General features: G+C 37.6%; 1 protein-coding gene across 1 annotated transcript in view; it reads right to left on the bottom strand.

Moving 5' to 3' along the window:
• LOC115212161 (myotubularin-related protein 13) overlaps positions 1-3,093 on the bottom strand; it is a gene marked incomplete at its 5' end in the record, with an annotated part of 221,051 nt that extends 217,958 nt beyond the window's left edge. The window contains 2 exons of the mRNA XM_029781000.2: positions 232-340; positions 2,957-3,093. Coding sequence (XP_029636860.2) covers positions 232-340; positions 2,957-3,093 — 246 coding nt within the window. The remainder of the gene's footprint in view (positions 1-231; positions 341-2,956) is intronic.
• Between the last annotated feature and the right edge of the window lie 22,028 nt (positions 3,094-25,121).

Genomic DNA, 25,121 nt, shown 5'->3' with positions numbered 1-25,121 from the left:
AGGCATCCAGCTACAGAAACATATTCAAACTGAGATAATGGAGCAAGACATGGTCATCCAATATGTAGAATCCTGTTGAACCATTCAACCCATGGCAGCATGGAAAATGGATATAAAATTATGATGATGTTGATATACAAACTTCAAATACTGATGATGAGAAGACCATAAAGCATTTTCCTAGAGATGACTGAATTGCAGGAAGAGAGATAAGCATTAAAGTACACTTACCAAATCAGAACGTTCTGGGCATATTGAGGAATGAATACCAGCAAGAAATGGTGTTGGAGTGTTGAGGACCTCCAGTAATGAGATAGGGAGAATAGGTATGTAAACATAACTAGAAGCAAAAAGAAAAAAAATGATAAAATACATCCCAAAAAGGTCAGTAAAATGGAGAATGATTTACTGGTTTATAAATATTTTTTTAAATATTTAATTTTGTTATTAAGCATATAACTTAAGTGTTACTTATGTACATAAGGTGTATATATGTCTTAACTATGTATGTATATAAGGTGTATATTTGTGTTATGCACATAAGGTGTGGACATGAATTATTTATATTATGTGTGTGTGTTATCTATGTATATAAGATGTACATACATGTTATGTATATATATATGTATGTGTTGTCTATGTCTATAAGATAAATGGAAATTTTTCTCAGTTCTAAATTTACATGAAAACATTGTATTTCCATGGAATTTCTTTCTTAATTCTTTGACAGATTTAGCCATTAGAAGTTAGCAACCAGTCTTAATTTTCTGATATGAAAAAATAAACTGGAGAGGGCTGAGAACTGAATCTGGATGAACACTTAACTGTACACTGAATACAATGCCCAGTTTCACCTTACTCTTTATGCGACTTACACCACTCTCACAAGCAATGTGTCTACACCTATTCATCTTAATGACATGACTACAAAGCATTTAGTAGTATACAGATTTAAAAATTGGTTCTATTTAAGATATGTAAAGGTCACAAACTCAGTTTACTAAGACGAGCTTAAGTACCACACACCAGTATATTTAATACTAATCTACTATTAAACATTGTAATACATATCGGTAAATTGAGTCTTGTCAAGAACATGAGACTTCTCTAGTACTGGTGCCACAAAAACAAAAGGTTTCTCAAGGTCAACAAATGTGACTTGTTATTTGCTAAGAATTTCTCATTCGTAACCAACCTGGCATTAACCTGAAAAGTATTTCATTTAATTCTCTTCTTAAATAGTTGAGCTTTCTGTCCATCAATTATATTCTACTTTGCAAAACATTACAACATCAGTGACTTGACCTGATAATCTGGCTGCCTTTCCTGCTGTTATATTCTTAAAGACCATTTTCATAATATAATATTCATCAATTTCAATAGCTAGTCCCTTTGAAGGTTCCACTTCGGATAGATCCTAACTAGCCCACACATTCTCTTCATTCTGTATCCTCACTTACAAGCAATTCCAAGTCTCCCCCTCTTCTGGGTTCTCCTCACCATCAGTAACAGTGACTGCAGCACTGTAGTTACAAACACAGTTTTCCCTAACAATGTTGAAGTGGTACATTATTTTGCAATCCAGAACACATCTCTGATCCTTCTCTTGTTGCAAGACATTGGTAAACCCCTTAGCGTCTCTCTTTGCTAAAATATACCTGAACATCAAACTTGCTACCTGTTATTGTTGCTTGTGCCCACTTTCTTTTAATCTTTCAAGGCTAGTCTCAGGCTTTTATGACATTATCTACAGAACCATTCTATCATTATGTTACCCTCCATTTGGGTGGAACCTTGGTCCATCCACAGATCCAATCTATGTCTGCAGCAGATGGTCACACAGAAACACTTAGGTGTCCTCTATATTATCACTCTTTATCCTCTCCACATTCTAATATACATCACTTACTACTTCTCTGAACATATGTCAGACAGAGGGATCTTTCAGCTTCCATACCATCCTTCTTGAGATTATCTATTTCCAACATCTGTTTAACATTTGTCTATGTCACTAATCAACACTGAAAGCATAGTTACCACAAAGAAAGGATTTGTATTTACAACCAGATGTCAATCCTCTTTCAACATGATTATGAATAGTTTGGATAGTTAAAATTGTGTTATGCATGTAAGGTGTGGATATGTGTTATATATATAAAAGGTGTATATATGTATTATATATGTATACAAGGTGTGTTCATGTGTTGTCTATGTCTATAAGATGAACAGAAATATATATCACATAATTGAGAATTATGGAATTAACAGTCTTTCGTGACAACAATAATGACCCCCCCCCCCACAATACACACACACACACAAAAACAGAAATCTGAGATTCATAGATCAGTGGGCCTGAATATGAGTTATCTCCCCTTAGATTTATTAGATGGGAGCAATTTTTATTCAAATTTCTCATTAAAATCTGTTTACTTAATAGGATGCCTGACGTTGAAGTAGAAATTGAAAAAAATAACTAATTAATCCAATGTTTAATTGGAATATTGATAGAATTTGTTGTTTCTATAACTAGTGGAGAAGTAAAAAAAATCAGTCAGGCCAAAAGAATAAAGAGCAACTCTTGATTACAAGATTGAAGAGTACTGCATATAACTTTTATTTCATAAAGCAACAGAAATAGTTGACAATGAATTAATAATATTTGTGAAAATTTATATTTCAACAATATTGAATATTCTTTTGATGGACACAATCAGCAAAAGAACCTTTGGACTGTTTGATCTACTAGAAATATCAGCAAAATCCACATAAATTATTCTCAACTATCTTATAAAAGAAAGAACACTGAAGTATCAGTATTATAGCTCTGTCCACTTATAATGATTTTGATTATAGATTGGTTTGATGAGGACAAGAAAAGAGCTAATTAACATCATAATCCTGTAAAACCTGACAGTATTTACTGTGTTGAAAACAAAGTGACTGAGTAACTGACCTGTAGCGTAGGGGATATAAAAGAGCAGTTAGTCCATGGCAGGCATCAGTAAGACGTGTGTAACTTTGAGAGAGGAAAAGAACTTTGTGATCAGTCAGCACAGCAGTAAACAGAGACACAACATTTTTGATACCTGAAATTAAATAGATTCCATGTTAGACAGCACTTTATAATATACTAGCCAATGAAAAATGCAAATGCATACTAACAATATTCTTAACAATTGAACCTGGAAAAGTAGAGGACAAGAAAAAAACTCATTAAAATTAGAGCTTAAAACATTGCTGCTAAAATTAAAAAGTACCTCTTATTTTTTTTAAATTTAATTAATTTCACTTTTTTTTTTATTTTAATTTTATTTTTTGTACTAAATGAATTAATAAAAAAAATTTTATATTTTAATTTTAGCAGCAATATTTTAAACTCTACTTTTAATGTATTTTTTCTTGTACTCTACTTTTCCAGGTTTAATTTTTAAGAATATTGTTACTATGTGTCCATATTTTTCATTGGCTAGTCCAGTGTTTTTACAGGCATTGCAGTAATAATAGTAAAATTTTAATTTAAAATATATGAAATTACCATTTTTTGCAGTCATTTTGAATTCAAAAATTTCCAAGAAAATTCAAGCAAAATTTTGATTTTTTCAATTGACTTATTTTCATTTAGAAATTACATTAAAAATGAATGATAATCATTGCAACTTTGCCTTTTCTGGACATAATGTACGTACTATAATTTCAGTACTGTACAGAGACAAAGTTACAGGTGAATATATTTAAAGAATTTTAAAAATAATGAAACAAAAAAAAAAAATGAGGATACAAATTTAATAAAATAATATTATTTCAAATAAATTAAATTAAATCAACATTGAATAGAATATAATTACAAGTAGCATTTGCCTTTTCTGAACAGCCTTACTACAGACTCATAGTACTGCTCATAGAAACAAACCGGCAAATAATCATATTCTATTTATTATAAAATAAATAAATAAATTATAAATAAAGTCATTTTTAGCATACAATTAATTAACTCCATGTTTGAAATTTAAAAAATAGTGAAAACTGATTGTTAAAATATTTAAATTTTTGTCATTTGCCTTTTCTGAACAGCCCTTTCTGAACTTGGATTTTTTGCATGGAATCAAGTACCCTGACTTCCTAATACGCTGCAAATCCCTAATTTTGGTCCAGAAAGGGGGAATGGACCCCGCTCCCAGAATCATTGGAAAATATATTTTTTTCATTGAATGAATTCCTGTGACCTTCTAATATGCTACAAAACTCATTTTGGGGTCTGAAAAATGGGGTGAGGTGAGGTGGAAGCCTTGGAAATTTCACCCTCATTGATCTTTTCACCCACACAATTTTCACTAAGGAAGTAAAATAAAAATCAGTCTTTTTATGCATGGAATCGAGGTCAGGATACTTGATTCCATGCATAAAAATGCGATTTTCATTTTCTTTTTTCTTTACTGAAAATTGTGCAGGTGAAAAGATCAATGGGGGTGGGGGTGAAATTTCCAAGGCTTCCACCTCACCCTACCTTGTTTTTTGGACCTCAAAAAGGGCTTCGTGGCATATTAGGAGGCCACAGGAATTCATTCGACAAAAAATGGAAAAAAATTTCCAATGATTCCAGGATGGGGGGTCCCCCTGCCCCCCCCCCATCTTTTTGCCGAACCAAAATAAGGGATTTGCAGCATATTAGGTCAGGGTACTTGATTCCATGCAAAAAATCAGTTTTTTTTATTAGTGAAAATAGTGCGCGTATTAATATAAAAATTTACCCAGATTTCTACACCCCCACCCCGAAAAATGGATGTTTTTTAATGAAATTTTCTACAAAAATGTGTTATATCATGTAGATTCCAAATATACAAAATTTTAGGGGGAAAAGTGTTTTAGAAGGGGTGGAGTGAGGAATTTCGGAAAATTCACCGGAGTCCACTTCAATTCGTTTTAACTTCCAAGACAATGGATATTTTTTTAATGAAATTCTCTACAAATATACCTCGGACTATGTAGATTCTGAAGACAGAGGAATTTGGGGGGAAAACAATTGGGGATTATTTTTGAGACCTGTTCCCTACTCAGGGATGTTTCAGAACAAGTCATCCACATTTGTTTCATTTTCTCCATTATGTGCGTCTGTGCATCCATAGATTTCTACTACCCCCACCCCATATATATATATATATATATATATGTGTAACTGGCAGCTAAGCCCGGTTTCAACCGGTCTGTTTGGATGATGTGGCTGTGATTGTTTTTGGTTAGGCATAATCTATAACAGCATTTCTCAACCATATCATTTCGGGCCCCCTGTTTCGATTAGAGCCTCCAGCTGAATGAAAATTTCCTGACCCCCACCTCCTTGTCAGAAAACAGCTTCACGAATTGTAAAGAATGAATTTGTATGTAGTCTGTTTCTGAGAGCTATTTTATTGGACCTCTGTCTAACCATTTAAACGTTGATTTAATTACAAACATAGAAAGATATTATACATTAATCTCTATTTTTGTAAGTAGTTGTATCCGTAAAAATTTATTTGCAGAGAGCAGAAATTGAAAGAAGATATATGAAATGAACGTGTATGTCTGTGTGTGTGCATGCTTGCATGTGTGTAAGTGTTTACAATAGTTGATTTATGGAAAAGATTATGTTAAATTTTTGAAATGCAAATATGTGAATGAAAATTAACTTCAGACCTCTACATCGTAGCTAGACCTGGTAGAAATAGCAGCCAAATCTCCCTCAAAACACCCTACTGTCTTAATCCGACATTTCTGCCTATTATGTAGTTTGAATGAGAAACTGTAACTAAAGATTAAGATTACTAACTCCACAAAGAGGTGAAAGAAGAGAGACAGCATAGCGAAAGTTTTGACTGTCATCCTGTACTCCTCTTGTTGCCAGTGAAATGGTATATGCCAGCTGTGTATATTCTTTATTTTTACTTCTGGTGTCTTCTGCCTTTCTATTAGAAACATTTACCTGGGAATTTACTTAAAGTGAAAAAAAATCGTATGCAACAGATAAGTAGTCTTAATAACATATTTCTGTGTACCAAACCTTTAGCTGTTATTTTTAGCATAACAAATTTTCTGGTAAGGGCTTCATTTGCCTTCATTGCCTGTTTGTTGCTTCAGTAGAAATCTACAGATGCACAAACATACAACACGGAGAAAATGAAACAAATATGGTGGACTTGTGTTGAAACACCTCTGAGTGGGGAACAGTTCTCAAAAGTAACCCCCAATTGTTTTCCCCAAAAATTCCTGTCCTCAAAATCTACATAGTCCGAGGTATATTTGTAGAAGATTTCATTAAAAAATATCTATTTTCTTGTAATTTAAGATGAATTGAAGTGGACACCAGTGAATTTTCCCAAATTCCCCACTCTACACATCCTAAAACACTTTCCTTCCCAAAATTTTGTGTATTCGGAATTTGCATGACATAACACAATTTCATAGAAAATTTCATTAAAAAATATCCATTTTTCTGAAAGTTATGATCATCCAAATTCGGGATGGGGGCAGAAATCTGTAGTTATGCCTAAATAGTGTCCCTTTAATATCACACAAAAATTAATAAAAATTTGAGAAATTAAAATTAAATATCTTTTTATTCTAATGAATAAAATTTTACGAAACCTTTACCAATATATTCCTTTATCGTTTCTCTTTCATATTAATATCAATATAATAATTCTTAATCAAAATTAAAAGAATGGTGTGGCTTCAAAGTGTTGATGTTGGGCATTACTACCTGTCACTCAACCAGTTTGGTCTATACATTTCTTCCCTTAACTTTTGTTCTAGTGCACCAGATTTTAAGTATTTTATGTCTAAATGTAGCTTATCACAAGTCAAACATAATTCAAAAACCTAAATTTGATTTTGATTAAAACTGAATTAGTGAGACTGCTTGAAAGACACTGACTGTGACAAAAAAAAAAAGAAAAAGCTATGTTAACAATATTATTCAACTTCTACCATAGTTAAATGATATACATCATAGAATAATAATGGCAGACATCTGACAGTGAAAAGTAGCATAAAAACAATATATAAAAACATTATCTAATTTATTGTCTTATATATATTATATATCAAAAGACTGCCAACTTTTGACATAATAAACACACCTAATCTCTCTGCCTATATATTGAGTTCCATACCAGATAATTCTTGTACTATCTCTCACTCACACAAACACACGCATACACACATACACCCCCCCCCCGTACAATCTTGCAAAGCACCCACCAACCTACTTCTACTCACCTAGTCGTCACCTGGACACCCCACTGTCATTATCTATTGGTTGCAGCTCCTACTGATCATTTTCTTCTTCCACCTTCATCATCATAATTTTATGTCTATTTTTGAAGCTACAAGGCTCTAATGAGTCAAAGGACATCATCATCAAATGCCTGACTTGACCTGGTTCTCTAGCTGAATGCCCTACCAAACATCAGCCTTTTTACAAAATGTACTGGGTGCAGTTTTCATAACAACATTATTAATGAGGTGGCCTTGAAACTTGCAAGACTAAATAGCTTAAAATGTGCGTGTGTGTGCGTGCATGCACACACACAGGAAATAGGAGTTGTGGAAAATAAGCTCTAATTTAAAGTCATCAGTAATATATGATAATACTATAGTAGTGTAAAGAGGCACAGCTTCCAACCATTTAACATACTGCATCAAACATATAACATCATCATCATTTCAACATCCACTTGCAATAATTAAGTAGGTCAAACAAAAATTGTTGACACAGATTTTTTGGCAGCCAAATGTTGCCAACCCTTGCTTGTTATATGAGGCAGATCAGAGATAGTGCTGCTGGACTATAATGGGATAAAGAAAAACATACAGTACAATTGTCAACAACCCAACCAGCAACATAGCTGACCACTGATCTGTTGTGACCATGTGCTTCATCTTCACTAACAAGCAGGTGTATTGGGAGCAAAACTTCAACCTGTTTCTAGGATATCCCAGCTATTGCTTTTTCTTTTCTACTTTAACCTACCAACCCAAGGGGAAACCACTTCTAGCTACTTTGTATAAAGCAGTCACAAAATCATACCTTCAACTGCAGTTCAAAACTGAAATTTTAGTGGCATATGTGTTTAAGCACTCAGAGCACATACCTATTGATACATACTCCTCATACCTTTTAAAGATACATATTACATAAATATATAAATATATATATACAGAGACATGAATATATATATATATTCTCTTTCATTCACCCTTTCTTGACCACACAGCGATGATCATAGCAAGCAAGCTAAGAATTCTCATTTCATTTCTTCCGACTCTTGTACTACACACATACATTTGCCGCTAACCCTTAAATGTTCGAATCTATTCACTAATTCTGCTTGTTCTTAAAATATAACCCTTTAATTTGTTTAACCCCTCGGTACCAAGTTAATTTGTTCGTTACTCTGTTCATTTCTTCAAACCCCGATTGTTTTAAGTCTACTGTTCCCAATCAAAATCTCGCAGCCCGCCATTCGCTAACCTGCGTGTTCTTTCCTCCTCAAAATTCTTAAATTTTTTTAAAATGCCTCGGTATGAAGATATTTTGTTCGTCCTCCGCCATTACTTTCAATCAAAACTTCCGTCTTTCCAACCCACTTCCGGTGAACCTATATAAATAATCACCTCGTGTGCTTCTCTTTCATTCACCCTTTCTTGACCACACAGCGATGATCATAGCAAGCAAGCTAAGAATTCTCATTTCATTTCTTCCGACTCTTGTATATGTTTTCATTCATTTTTGGTGAAACATTGCAACCTGCCTATCTATCTATCTATATCTATCTATATATATATATATATAGGGAAAGTTTACGAAAATAAACAAAAGACAAAGGCAGGCGATGTACAAACAAACAGATGTATTAGTATAACGCTCAGGAATAGAAAAAGTCTTTTATGTTTCGAGCCTATGCTCTTCTACAGAAAGATACACAGAAAAAAATAAGGAAAGAAACAAGGAGAAAAAAATGTGTGTAGTAGCTAACGATCTATCATGGCGTCTGACTTCGGACAGAATGGTCAGACAGGAGAGGGGAAGTAGGGGAGATAACAAGGCCAAAGATGACCTCCAATACAAAGGAGCCCCCAACACAAAGGTGCGTGTGTGAATAAGAGAGTATGTATGTGCATGTGAAAGAGGGCTGATGGTCTGGACGTGTGTGTGTATGCATGTGTGGGTGTGGAGATGTGGGGATGGGTGTGTGGGTGGTGTGTTGTGATGTGATGTATGTATGTGTAGGTGTAAATATGTGGGGATGGGTGTGTAGGTGGTGTGCTGTGATGTGATGTGTAATGTTGTACGGTGTGGTGTGGTGTGATGTTGTAGGGTGTAGTGTAGTATAGAGTGATGTTGTGGGGAGGTGGGGGAGGTGAGAGTGGGGAAAGCACACTTGGGTGTGGGTTCAGCTGGGGGTTGTGGGTAGGTAGAGGGTGGGGTTAGAGGTGAGGTATGGGGTGAGGTATGTGGGGTAGGGTGGGGGTGGGAAGGATAGGGAAGGTGGAATAGGGGTGGGTGGGTTTATGGGGGAGGGGAAGGTGGGTATATGAGGAGAGAGAGAGGAGAGAAGAGGGGGGAAGAGAGAAGAGAGGGGTAGGAGGGGGAGGGGGAGAAAGGAGAGGAGAGTGAAGGAGCAGAAAGAAAGAGAAGGGAGAAGAGAGTAAGGGAGAAGAGGGAAAGAGAGTAGAGGGAAAAGAGGGAAGAAGAGGGAAAGGGAGTAGGGATAAAAAGATGTAGGAGTCGGGGAGGAGGTTAGATGAAAAGGGGGGAGAGTTGAGCCCAAATGATGTAAAAGAGCGAAGAGAGAAGATTAATCCCTGTTCACGGCACAAGTGGGAGTCAGGATGGCCTCTGTGCAAGGACAATCCGAACACAGACAGGTGTTGCAAGGAGTGACCGGTGGAGCGGAAATGGCATGAGACTGGAGTGTCATTGCCGAGGCGGACGTCTTGGAGGTGTTCCACGAACCGGTCAGCCAAGCGGCGTCCCGTTTGTCCGATGTACAGGGAATGACAGAGAGAGCAGGAGATGCAATAGATGATATTGCTGGAGGTGCAGGTGAAGGAGTCGATGATGCGATAGGGTCAATGATGGGTGCCGGTGGGGAGGGTGGTGTTGGAGAGGTAAGGGCAAGTGTGGCAGCGTAGGACGGAGCAGGGGAATGAGCCAGGTTGGGAGGTAGGGTTGAGGAAGAAGCTGTGGACCAAGAGGTCTTGTAGGTTATGGGCTCGTTTGAAGGAGGGGAAGGGTTGGTTAGGGAAGATGTGAAGTGGACAGGTCGGACTGAAGATGCTGGAAAGCTTGAAGAATGGTGCATTGGAGAGGTAGGGTGGTGGGGTGCTAACTGATGGGAAAAGGGAGGCGGGAGACTGCAGGGCGGGTTCGGGGGAAGAGAGCAGATGCACGGTCTACGGAACGTGCTCTGGCAAGGGCGGTGTGGATAGTGATGAGAGGATATCCACGTAGGATGAAGTGGCAAGCCATGAGTTGAGACTGAGTCTCAAAGTCATGGTCGTCACTACTGAGCCTGCGTAGACGGAGGAATTGGGAATAGGGGATGGAAAGCTTGGTGTGTTTGGGGTGGGAGGAGGAGAAGTTTAGGTATGAGTGTGAGCCTGTGTGTTTGTAGTGAATGGAGGTGGTAAGAGTGGAGTAATGAATGCTGACCGAAATGTCAAGAAAGGAGACAGAGGTGTTGGAAATAGTGCAGAAGTGGAGGGCAGGATGGAAGGATTTAACAAAAGAGAGGAAGGAGTCTAGATGTTCGTGGGAGAGTGAGGTGGCACTGATACAGTCGTCAATATAACGACCGTACAGTTCGGGAGTGGGACCAGTGAACTAGAGAATATTTGGGCCTCAACATAGCCAACGAACAGGTTCAGCCAGACGAACAAGTGTGGTGGTGTCGGATTCGGGGTTGGGGCGGAGGTCAAAAAAGTGTTTAAGTGCACGCAGTCCTTCGTGGTGAGGGATCACGGTATAGAGGCTCTGGATGTCCATTGTAAAGAGGAGTTTGGAGCTAGGAGGAAAGGAGAAAGATTTGAAAAGATGGAGAACATGTTTGGTGTCGTGGATGTGAGAGGGAAGAGACGCCACTAGGGGGGCAAGGACACGGTCAAGGTATTTTGAGATAAGCTCGATGGGGAAGTCAGAGGCAGAGACGATGGGGCAGCCAGGGTTGTTGGGTTTGGGGATTTTGGGGAAGTAAATGGTGGGGGTGCATGGGGTTCTGACAATGAGGCTGGATGTGGTATGGGGGAGAAGGGAGGATGAGATGAGGTCGTGGACAGTAGAGGAGACCGTCTGTTGGTAGCTGAGTGTGGGGTCAGAGGACAGACGGGAGTAGAAAAAGGTGTCATTGAGTTGGCGGAGCGCCTCGGTCCTGTAGAGGTCCGCGCACCACACCACCACAGCTCCACCCTTGTCGGCCGGTTTAATGACAATGTCAGCGCGCCGTCGGAGGGAACGAAGAGCCGAGAGTTCGGCTGGGGAGATGTTGAGGTGGCTGTGGCGCCTGGAGAAGTTAAACCATTCCAACGTGCACTGACAGGCACCCACGAAAAGATCCACTGCTTGGAACTGGCCGAGAGCAGGCGTTCACTGGGATGGTCGGCAGGCCAGGTCAGTGAAGCAATCCTCTACGTTGGATGCAGGCGGTGTGTCACGCAAAAGCACACACAACCTGACACGGTGCACAAAGCTGTGGATATCAGTACGCGTCTGGAATTCCTTACAGGATGGAATGAGGGGGATGAAACGCAGACCCCCTACTGAGGATGGAGCGCTCCGCCACAGAGAGGGGAAGATCTGGGGGAATGGTAACAACAGACTGAAGTGGAGAAGGGGTGGATGGAATAGAAGTAGGAGAGGTGGATGGAATAGGAGTAGGAGGGGTGGAAGGGGTGGAGGTAGGAGGGGTGGTAGGGCTGGTGGAAGTCTGAGGAGGAGGGAGTAGGGATGTGTGGCGGGGTTGTTTGGAGGGACAGTAGGGTTAGGTGTGGGTGGAACTAATCAAGGGGGAGAAGGGTAGTGGAGGGGTAGTGGCGTCGGGTGTAATGGAATGGAGGAGTGATTGGAGTTTGCGAAGTTTGATGTTGGCAAGAAATTTATGAAAGAGGTGATTTAAATGAATTATATAGCGCAACATGTTGTGAGCATGGAAGGGCGGCAGAGAGGAGAAAAAGATAAAAAAAGCAGGAGGGAGAAGGCAGTCAATGGTATGTATTTTAGAGACATTGGAGCGAATGGTGGCACACGTAAAATATATAGGGTAGCGAAAATTTTTAGAAATTTCACTACCAGCAGCCTAGCATGTATAAAATGTCAATAGACAGCATATTCTCAATATAAAATAGTGTAGATTTAAACACAAGGTAAAAGTTTTTATTTTTCATTCCCTTTGAAATTGCTCTTAAATGGGGTTTTGGTCATTTTGATTGCTTCTTCTAGCATGTAAAACTACCTGTTAAAGGTAGTTTCTCTTGTGTTTAAATGTACACTATTTTATAGTCAGAATATGTTGTCTATATATATATATATGTATGTATGTATGTACATATACATATATATACACACACACATATATATGCACATACACTCATATACATATATACACATACATGTATATTCTTTTCTTTTATTCTTTTTCAGTCATTTGACTGCAGTCATGCTGGAGCACCACCTTTAGTCAAGCAAATTGATCCCAGGAATTATTCATTGTAAGCCTAGTACTTACTCTATTGGTCTTTTTTGCTGAACCGCTAAGTTACAGGGACATAAACACAACAGCATCAGCTGCCAAGCGATGGGGGGGGGGAACAAACACAGACACTCAAATGTATATGTATGTGTGTATATATGTATACATATATATACAAATAAATGAAAGAATGGAGTTGAACGACGAATTAACAAAATTCCTTTATTTTCGACATATGTTTCGAAGGCTGCATATTCCTAATTTTGAAGGAATAAGGGGTGTATTATGCCACCTTCTCATCAGGAAAAACAAGGAACTTATGTCAGCATCAAGATGCACAAAAACTTTTAGATGACTGCCCACACGGAGCCCATAGCGATAATAACTTTTAGATGACTGCCCACACGGAGCCCATAGCGATAATTATCGCTATGGGCTCCGTGTGGGCAGTCATCTAAAAGTTTTTGTGCATCTTGATGCTGACATAAGTTCCTTGTTTTTCCTGATGAGAAGGCGGCATAATGCACCCCTTATTCCTTCGAAATTAGGAATATGCAGCCTTCGAAACATATGTCGAAAATAAAGGAATTTTGTTAATTCGTCATTCAACTCCATTCTTTCATTTATTTGTATTTAAAAAAACACACAAATTTCCACACGATAGCACGTGATCTCTGCCCTAGGCATATAGCTTCAAACGTGTTTTTCTGACGTGAATTTGCTACCCTGGTATCGGTTAACCAAATTATCCATAATAAGATAATTTATTCAACTACTCAATTATATATATATATATATATATATATTATATATATATATATATATATACATGATGGGCTTCTTTCAGTTTCCATCTACCAAATCCACTCACAAGGTTTTGGTTGAGGCCATAGTGGAAGACACTTACCAAGGTGCCACATAGTGGAACTGAACCCGGAACCATGTGGTTGGGAAGCAAGCTTCTTACTGCACAGCTGCTTCTACACATATATTTGTATGTGTGTGTATATGTATATGAATGTATGTGCATATATATACATATGAGCAAAATGCACCCCCATCCAATGGATGGTGCTGAGTTGTCAAACATTTAAGCCAAATTTTCTCAAGACAACTTGTCCAACCGTCCCATAGGCCTCCCCCTTGAGAAACACTGATTTAACCTAAATTTAAGACACCATCAAAAGAAGAAATAAAAATAGACTTTTTTTCTATTCCAAAGAAAAACGATTTTATTCACACAAATATGCAACCGAAGAGTTTAAAGTACCAGTAATGATAGGGCTGTTGACTGGGAGAACACAAACATGGTTTAAATAGTAAGCTTGGCAGGAAAGAAACGTGCCTTTAAGCAGTACAAAAACAACAAAAAATGGAAGGTGCAGTTATGTACAGGTTGACAGAAGAAAAGCAGGACAAAAACGGCTTTATTGATCGCATTCTCACTTGGAATCAATGTTTGTAATTTTTTCAATACATGCCCTGATACCGTTGGTATCTACATATCAAATTTGAGTGCAATCGGATGGAGGATCTCTGAGATCCGAGAAGACACACACACAGAACGGATTTTATATAAGAGATATATACATCAACAGCAATATCAAAATCAAATCAAATGGAAATTGTAGTTGTGACACCGTGCTGGTAGCATGTAAAAAGCACCATCCGAACGTGGTCGATGCCAGCTCCAGTGGTCCCTGTGCCGGTGGCATGTAAAAAGCACCCACTACACTCTCAGAGTGCCAGATCAGATTGTGGCCTGGTGCAGCCTCCTGGCTTCCCAGACCCCGGTTGAACCGTCCAACCTATGCTAGCATGAAAAACGGATGTATGATGATGATGATGATATATATCTCTATATATATAAAACTGAGAGTGTGTGTGTGTGTGTCTGTCTGTCTGTCTGTCTGTTTCCCTAAAACTTGAGAACTACACAACCAATTTCATTCAAATTTTACACATGCATTACTTAGGGTCCGGGGAGTGTCATCGGCAAAATAAAATTTTTAACTTTTTGCCTAGGGCGAGCCCACAGCAATATCATATCTTCTCTACTACGATTCCCTAAAACTTGAGAACTACAGAACCAATTCCATTCAAATTTTACACATGCCTTACTTAGGGTCTATGTAGTTTCATGGGCAAAAAAAAATGTTCAACTTCTTGCCTAGAGCGAGCCCATAGTAATATCATATCTTCTCCACTATTTCAGTATTACGTGTTAAAAGTGAAACAAAAACATTTCTCTATTTTATGTCAGATACTTTCACTTTAACAATAAAAATAATAATAACAATTGAATTATATGTAGTAAGTAATAATTAAAATCAAACTAATGTATAATATAATCGTAACATAACAAAAGTAAAAATAGCAATTGGTATAAAATTGCATCAATGACTTGAACTTAAATAAGTGGTTTCACATGAATGGGAATAAATTAAAAATAAAATTAGCGTGCAGAAATGGAATAGTCCAGATGGATAATAAAAAATTAAATTAAAGAAAAGACTATTGTCTATAAAGTATACAATGTAGAGAAAAAAGATTTGAACACCTGGAGGAAAGCACCATCAAAAAGTGTCTTGGTGCAACTATGAAAGATATCTAACCAGAGGCGGTAAATTCGCCACAATAGAAGCAAGGTTCGAGTCAACGGAGCATGCAAGGGAGTACTCGACTCAAATTTGCAAAGTGGAAATATTTTATTTTTACCTTTATATTTGGGACGTAGGACATCCCGGATAAAAATTTAAAATGCCCCCCCCCCCCCCATAGCAGTAGAGGTAGGCTGGATTGTAGTCACACTTCTATACAAGAGGGAGGACAAGATACATTTGATCGAAATTGCAAGAGACGGGCTTACAATTCCAGTCTGTTATATATTTTGAGTATTGTTATCACTAGCGATAACAAGATATAACTTTGTATTTTGTATTTTATGTGTAGATGTATATATAGAGATGTACATGAAATATGTACACATATATATACACATATATACATGCACTAGCACTATGACCCGGCAACAACGGGTCATAATGCTAGTATATATATATATATATATATACACACACACACACAAGAAAGCATATAAATGCAAAACAAAAATATTGGGTTGAGTCTAAATAATTTCCCTTTTTGTTAAACACCTTTTCTCATGAAAAAAAACCTTACAAAGAATTATTTTCAATTATCAGTATAGTTGCCATTATTTTGAATGACCTCTTGTCATACATCAGGTAGCTTTTTGATTCCCCTCAAGTAAAATTCAGCTGGTTTCAACATGGTGAAGCTTTCCATAAACATCACGTGATTCATGAGAAAATTTTTTCTTCATTAGAGCATTGTGTAGAAAGTGAAAAAGATGGAAATCAACTGGTGAATATGGTGGATGGGGTAGAACAGACCAGCCCAAATCCAATATTTTATCTTGTGTGGTTCTTGCTGAATGTTGTCTTGCATTATCATGGTGAAGCACAACGTTTCTCCTATTGATAAGAGCAGGGTGGTTTCTTAAAAGATTTTCATGCACACATAGCAGCTGTTGAGAGTATAAGTTAGCATTAGTGTTTGATTGCAGTTTAAAAACTCAAAATTAATGATACTGCAGTTATCCCACCATATACACGACATAACCTTCCTTCTATGGAGTTCAACCTTTGAAGTAGGTTTTGTAGATTTATCCTTCTACTGCCTTTTACATTGAACATTGTCATAAAAGACCCATTTTTCATCACCTGCAATAATATTATTGAAAAATGGGTCATTTCTCTGCCTTGAAAGAAGACTTGCTACTATGGACATCTTCCCTATTCTTATCCCTAAGAGTATAGGTAACCCAAACACCCAGCTTGCTGACTTTTCCTATCTTTGCCAAGTGGCAGCAGATGGTAGATTGAGATGTGTTGAGGTCAACTGTTAATTCCCCAGTACTTTTATGAGGATTGAAGTCCACTAATTCTCTTAAAACATCGTGATCAAAGTCTGATGAGAGTCCTGGTCTGAGTTGATTTCTTAATGACAAATCTCTGAAAAAAAGCTTTGAAAATCAATTTCACACTTGCCAGCCAGTAATGACACCTTTGCCATAAGCACTGTGTATTTTCTTAGTGGTTTCTGTAGTGTTTTTTTTTCCATTCTTAAATATCATGTTGAATATGCACTTTCAGTTCATCCATTTTAGGGGAGTAAAATTTAATATTAAACAATGATGTGCATGCTTTTACTGCTTAAATCTGAATGACAGTTGATACTCTTTAAAAATGGCAGTTTAAACATCTGAAGTTCAAAATGCATCGTTACAATTTACTTAAAAAAAACAGAAATTATTCATGACCCAACCCAATAGTACTCAAATACTGATGGAGAGTAATATGCATTTTCATTAATGCTGCAAAAGCATAACAAAAACTGCTACTCATGAGTTTCATGTTCCCGTTTGTTAGACAGTTGTGATCAAGAATTTTGATCACAACTGTGTAATGAATGGGAATATGAATTTCTGAGTAGCAGTTTTTGTGATGATTTTGCAGCTTTAATAAAATAGTGTGTGTGTGTATGCACACACACACATATATATATATACACACACACATAAACATATTCAAACATATGTCTACACACACATCAATACATACACACACACAAATAGTGAAATTGGAATTGAATGAAAGAAAGAAATTCTCACAGAAGCATGGAATATGAAGAGGGGAAAATGTTGAACATTAGTGACAAAGCCCAATTCTTTGTTTTAATACACAGGCAACAACAACAAATGACAACAATATGGTCATCATAAATAAGAAATTAGCCATTCACTTTATACAATTTTTATTAATGAATAAGTCTTGTAATATAAAATACCAGAACAGAGTGAAAAAAACCTATAACACAATTGAAAGTACAATAGTTATGTGTATTATATTAACTGATTTCTTTTATCAGATAGGTCAACTCTTGATGACCAATAGCAATCAATTATATTGATCAGCAACAGAACATCAGCTAGATGACAGACTACACAGATCCACCCCACCCCTTTATAATATATCAATAACCCAACATACTACATAGACACAGACACCCTGTAATGTACCAATAGACTCCTGTAATATACCAATAGACCCCCACCTTCTATAATGTACTAATGACTCTACATACTACAAAGACCCCACTGTCTACATTATATAGATACTCATGGTAGTGTGTTAATAGCAGTTTAGTAGGAAAATCCTAATGAAAGTAATAAGTAAACTATCATGTTATATTATAGGTATAGGCATGGCTGTGTGGTAAAAAGCTCGCTTGCCAACCACAGTTCTTGTTTCAGTCCCACTGCATGGCACTTTGGGCAAGTGTCTTCTACAATGGCCTCAGGCCAATGAAAGCCTTGTAAATGGATTTGGTAGACAGAATCATGCACGCGTGCGTGCATGTGTGTGTGTGTGTGTCTTTGAGTCTATGTTTGTCTCCCACCCTAATTTGGCAACCAGTGTTGCTGTGTTTACATTCCCATAACTTAACCATATTGGAGTTGAACTGTCCAGCTAAAATTCTTCAAAGCAGTGTCCCTGCATGGCCACAGTCTAAACCACATAGAAGATAAAAGGTAACAATATTTCCCAATCACTCAGGCTCTGAAATCATTTTCTATAGTTCTGACAGAATGAAATATATGAAGGATTTCTGCAAGGCTGCATATTTGGAATGACAGTAGCATGATTAAAGTTAACACACTGCTACATAGTTTATTGTAAATTAAGGATAATAATGCAGAGTTTAGCTTGGATATATTCAAAGTGAAAAACCTTAACATGAAAAACCATTTTTTTTGACTGCAGTTTATTTTGTCAAAGAAATGTTTCAACAGAATTACTGCCAAAATCTCCAAGATAACACTGAAAAATTATTCTAATTCAGTCAAACATAGACCCAATGATAACATCTATTTTTATGTAGTAGTAGTAGTAGTAGTAGTAGCAGCAGTAGTATGGGGGGAACACACTGTAACAACAATACCACTGAATCTACCATTTGTTGATGATTACCTATTCCTGACAGATGACATCTTAGCACCACTCAAGAAACAACCCTCCAACCCATGGGTCTGTTTGGGTAGTTGTTGCTGGTGAGGGTTTCACAAGACTGGAATGCAAATCCTATCACAAGCTCTTTTAGTTAACTTTTATGACATGTACAGGAAATTTTGGGTCTATTCTTTGACATGCCAGCTTCTACACATCATCAGACCGGCATGAAATGATGTTTTTCTCAAGAACATAACAAGCCACCAGTTTGATAATGATCTGGCAGAGTAGGAGCCGAAAAGAGAGATAATGACAATGAGATGCTCAGGTGGTTCCACAAGTCACGTGATGAGTAGAAGTAGGTAGGTGAGTGGTTTGCAAGATTGTATGAGGAACAGGAAGTGAGGGATTAGAGAGAGACACTGTAAAATCTGAGCAGGGCTGAAGGGTGGATGAACACTGAGTAAGGAACATACAAGGACACAAAAGGGAGTGGGGAGTGTGCAACAAGATAGTAATGATGATACAGTTGGTAGGGGGATAACAAGAGAGAGAAATGATATGGTTGGGTAATCTGCAGGAAAAGAAAAAGGCAGGGATAGTGCATAATGGGAGGAAATTTGGTTCATTTGGGGGTGAGGAGAAAAAGTCACTGTAATGTGGGTGGAGAGCATAATGCACATAGGACTCCCAAAACTCAGTTTCACTGTGGCAGGTGGGTCTTTTCCATATCAGCAGACATCCCAGTTCTTTGTCATCTCCTCTGTGAGGCTCAGGGTCCTGAGGTCAGCCTTCCCCATTTCACCCCATGTCTTCCTGGGTCCCTCTTTTCTAAAACTTCCAGCCATATTAAGCAATCCTCACTTCTTTAAACAGCTTTAAACAGTATGTCTGCAAATACCCCAGTGAAATAAGTTTGAGAATTGATATGATCAAATACAATTTTTGGTAGTGCCCTAGCATGGCCACAGGGCAACAATTGAAACATCATCATCATTAACATCTGTTTTTCATGCTGGTATTGCTTGAACAGCTCAATAACATCTGATGAGGAGCAACAGGTCCACATCAAGCTCCAGTCTGTTTTAGCAAGGTTTCAACAGTTGGATACCCTTCCTAACACCAACCACTTTTCAGAATGTACTGGGTGCATTTCTTATTACACCAACACTAGTGAGGTCACCAAGTAATTCACAACATTAAAAATTCCCCTCAACTGAGTGGAGATGTAGTATTGAGAGATGTAGCTTTGTGCCAGGTGTTGGGAAACTAAGCATGATAGAGTGACAGAAACAGGTGTCTTGCTGTTAAGGTGGCGAGCTGGCAGAAACGTTAGCACACCGGGCAAAATGCTTAGCGGCATTTCGTCTGCCGTTACGTACTGAGTTCAAATTCTGCTGAGGTCAACTTTGTCTTTCATCCTTTTGGGGTCGATAAATTAAGTACCAGTTACGCACTGGGGTCAATGTAATTGACTCAAACCCTTCGTCCATCCTTGTTTGTCCCCTCTATGTTTAGTCCATTGTGGGCAATAAACAAATAAGAAACAGGTGTCTTGCTGAAAAGGAAAATGGTGGAAATAAAGTGTCAGGGCATGCCTCAAGATACAAGATGAATGTAAGAGAGAACAGGGTTCAGAGGATCAGAAGGAGTGAGTGGGTAAGTTTGCAAGAGTGTGAAAGGGGAATGACAAAAGATGGAGATGAGTATAGAAGTGAATGCAGTGAATAATAGAGGTGTAATCAATGGCAGGGAGGGGAGAGGAACAGTCACAGAGAAGGAAATCAGAGGTCAGAGTAAATAAATTTGTCTTAACAAATTTCCATCAAAATAACAACAGCAAAACAAATACTAAAATGTTTTAAATGTTAAACATCAACAAGATGTAGACATATTTCAATATCTTTATACAGTTTGTTTGTTCTTATATTTCCCACCCATTCTAATGGACTATAATAGCCGGGAAAGTCTGCATATCTGCAGTCAGCTGAATGGCAATTTGACTCCCACAACCATTGATGGTTCTCTAAAGGTTTCAAGAAGACAAGTGTTATGGAAATAACTAGTTATCACAGTTACAGCTTTTCTTTCATCTATTTTTGTAGCTAATACATGCAGTATGCATTTGTAGTGGAAGTGAGAATTTGCAGAAAAACAAACAGGAACTTGGCACTCATCCATAAAAGCTTCTTCACAACAGCAAAAACCGCTAAAATACAAAATATATTCAACCAATACGTGGCTAGAATTGATTTAATAATTATTGTATCACTGTGCTAGAAGGAATGGTGGGGAGTATGACCAAGCAGGCTTCTTTCTTCCAGCATACTGATGATCCACATACATATTGAACTGGGTTAATTATTAGAGTATTAACTCTACAACATATAGTGGTGATGGTTATATGTTTGAGAATACAAACAAGAGAAATAGATTTCAATATATGTAGTAGTATATGTATTGATACATTGTTTTGTTTATTACTAGTAAAGCTACATAACTGACTTTGTACCAAGTTCTAGGCATTGTTGCTTTGCAGCCAAGGTACAGGCACAACATACATGCAAGAAGATAGATATAAAGATTATATACATTTTAATTATATATATGTATATATGGCTTCCTTTACTCACAACTAACTGAATTTTTAAAACACTAACCTTGGCATGTTTTTCTTGTAAAAGAGAATACTAGTTGTCCATAATAAGTCAGCCTCTTCTTTCCATGCCACCAATGATGTTGAAAGGAAAGGCAAACCAATACAACCAAGGGCCCAGGAACAGGGGGTGCAGGGTGTGTGGCTTGCACCCACTAAAATTTTGGGGGGATGCAAAATCAAAGTTTGCACCTCCAACATACTTTGCCAGGTTTAGAAGATAGTATCTAAAAACTCATCTGTAAAAAGTTGCTTGAAGTTATGTTTCTTCTCAAAACAAGAACAAAATACAAAAATAAATTTTAAAAAGTCCAAAATGTTTACTGATAAAGATGTGCACAAAGTCTTCCCCATCTATTTCTATCTGCCTCTCTCTTTCTCTCTCTGCCTATCTGCTGCCTTTCTCTCTTTACTACCTTCCATTTCTTCCTCTGTACATTTCTGTCAACTGCCCACTGTCTATCTTTAATCCCCTCTTTCTCTTCCTACATGCTCCCCCCCCCAACCTTCTATACTCCACTCTGTCTCTCTTCCTTCATGTTTTGGCACCAAAAGGCTATCCAATTTTTTTTATCTATCCAAACTTTTATCCTTTTACTACTTGACCAGTGTCTAGCATTTACTTCAGACCCCTAGTTTGTCTTATCTTTTCACTTTTCAATCTTTTCTTTTATCTTCCTTCCCTTCAACCTCATATTTCTATCCTTTTCTTGAACCCCACTCAGTGTGATATGCAGTTAAATTCTGTTTTTAAATGACTTGCTTCGAGAGTTGGTTTCACTACGTACGATGTGTTTATTTATTTTAGTAGTTTTGACTTTAAAAGTCCCTCCTAGCATGTGGCATTTATGTGTAATAATGCCCTCTATATAATATAAATAAATATATTTAAAAGAAAAAAAATTGATGGTTTTTTTTTTTCTCTTATGAGGCTTTTCATGCTAACTACTTGATAAATTCTTATGAAGATTTTATCCTATTTTTTAATTGTAAGTTTAACCGGAGTATATTCAATAATGAATTTTTATTCCAAATAACCACATTGTTACCGAAATGCAATTCGAAAAAGCCTGCCATTCACATAGATGTATAAGGGGTAAACATTCCTACATGCTGCATTGGATACGATAGCTGTTCGCTTGGTATGTTGTTTTTGTTTATTCATTATATATCTTGAATTATGCTTGCACTGAGGAGTGAAAAGTGTATAAAACTGCACTGATTACGAAATCACAGTGTGATATGCAGCTATATATATATATATATATATATATATATCAATATATATACATATATATATATATATATACATATATATATATATATATATATATATATATATATGTATATTATATATATATATATGTATACATATATATATATACATATATATACATACATATATATACATATGTATATATATACATATATATAACATATATATATATATGTATACATATATATATACATATATATACATATGTATATATATACATATATATACATATGTATATATATACATATATATATACATATATATATATATATGTAATACATATGTATATATAACATATATCTATACCTTATATATATATATCTTATACATATATATATCATATCTATACATATGTATATATATATATATATATGTATACATATATATATGCATATATATACATATTATATATATACATATGTATATATATATTATATATATGTATACTCTTTTACTCTTTTACTTGTTTCAGCAGCCTCCGCGAGGCCATGCTGGGGCACCGCCCTTGTTGCTACCCTCTCTAAGCTCTAAGTCCAGTTTGCCGTGGCTGGCCACTGATCTAAGAGAGAGTTTGTAGCTGCTGCCCTTAGGTTACCTTCGTACCTTGCAGTGGGTTCATCTGGGATCCCGGAAAGCAGCTTGTCTAGATGTTTTTTGAAAATGTCCACATCCGCATCATGTAGATCTCTTAGTTTTCTTGGCAGTTTGTTGAACAGCTGAGGGCCCCTGAACCCCAGGCTATTACAGTATCTGCTCCTTACCCTGGATGTGGAAGACGGGACCTTTGGCACCACACAGTGACGTCCTGTACGGGGATTGGAACAGCTCTCAATTCCAAAATTTGGTGCTAGTCCCTCCAGGATTTTCCATATGTATATCACTGCATATCTCTCTCGTCTTCGTTCCAAGGAGTACAAATTGAGTTCCCTAAGCCTCTCCCAATAGTTTCTTTTCTTTCATGGTGGAAATCCTCTTGGTGAAATGTCTTTGGATTGTCTCAAGCTCTGTGGTTAGTTTGACACTATGCGGTGACCACAGTTGGGAGCAGTAGTCCAGGCGGCTATGTTCTCCATAGTGTCAACATGGTCTCGCAGTCTCTTGTCCGGAATGTCCTCAGGATCCAGCCAGTGAGTCGTCTGCACATTGTCGCCACCTTCGCGATGTGTGAAGAAAAGATGCATCGTCACTCATGTCTATCCCCAGGTCCCGTATTGATTTCGATACTGGGATTTCGATCCCTCCTGGACCAGTATAGTTGTGTTGTATGTATATGTGTTTACAGCTTGATATTGTAAGGCTTGAAATTTACCAGCATTAAATTGCATGTTGTTGTCTTCAGCCCATTTGTATATGGCATCCAGATCTGTTGTAAAAGGTCAGCATCAGCTGGGTTTTTTGATTGCCTGTGCTACCTTTGTGTCATCAGCATAGCTAGTGAGGGATGTTGTTTGTGCTACCAAGGGCATGTCAGAGAGCGCCACCAAAAACAGCAAGGGTCCCAAGACTGTGCCCTGTGGCACCCCGCTTGCTATTGGTGTCTTCCCGAGAGGGCTCCATTGGCTGCAACCATCTGGCTTCTGTCCTCAGGAAGTCATTATCCACTCACCTACTTTCCTGTTATGCCGAGTCTGAGTAATTTGTGACATATCACTCCGTGGTCGACTTTTTCAAAGCCTTCGCAAAGTCGAGATATACCACATCCACCTGTGAGCGATCCAGTAGTTTTCAGTACCCAGTCGTAGTGTTGTAACAGCTGCGTAAGGCGCTTCTTCCTGGGCGAAAGCCATGCTGTGTGTCAGTGAGACGGTTAGTTTCTTCGAGGAACGTGATCAGTTTTTTTCTGATGATTCGTTCCATGACCTTACTTATGTGTGACGTCAGGGAGACTGGCCTGTAGTTTTTGGCCTCTGCTCTACTCCCTCCTTTGTGGATAGGGCATATGGTGCCTTCTTTTAGCGCCCTGCGCAGTTTACCGTTAGCCAAGGAAGCTCTTCAGTGGTCCCGCTAGGGCATGCCTGCATGTTTTTAGGAGGACTGCTGGGAATCCATCAGGTCCAGCAGCTGAGTTTATTCTCATTTCTTCTATGGCAGATATTACATCCCTCTCTGTTATGTCTATGTGGTCGATGGTTGTTGTTTGGTTTTGGAGTGTTGTGGCATCAAAGAAAACTTCTGGGTTTGTGATTTGCATGTGCCCCAGAGGGGATGTGAACACACTTTTATACTGTTCCTTTAGTATTTCACTTATCCCTTGGGGGTCCTCAGTTAGAGAGCCCTTTTATCAAAGAGTGGGCCAATCTTGCAGTGTACCGAGGTGGTTTCTTCGCAAATTTAAAGAAGGCTTTAGAGTTTGTTTTAATATTCTCTATGGCCCTGGCTTCTCTCTCCCCTCTCCTTCTCATAGGAAAGTTTGAGTGAAGTTTCCGTTTCAA

This window comes from Octopus sinensis, linkage group LG5 (genome assembly GCF_006345805.1).
Source record: "Octopus sinensis linkage group LG5, ASM634580v1, whole genome shotgun sequence".
NCBI lineage: Eukaryota > Metazoa > Mollusca > Cephalopoda > Octopoda > Octopodidae > Octopus > Octopus sinensis.
The sequence above is the reverse complement of the archived record's forward strand: the minus strand, read 5'-3'. Positions and strand labels throughout refer to the sequence as shown.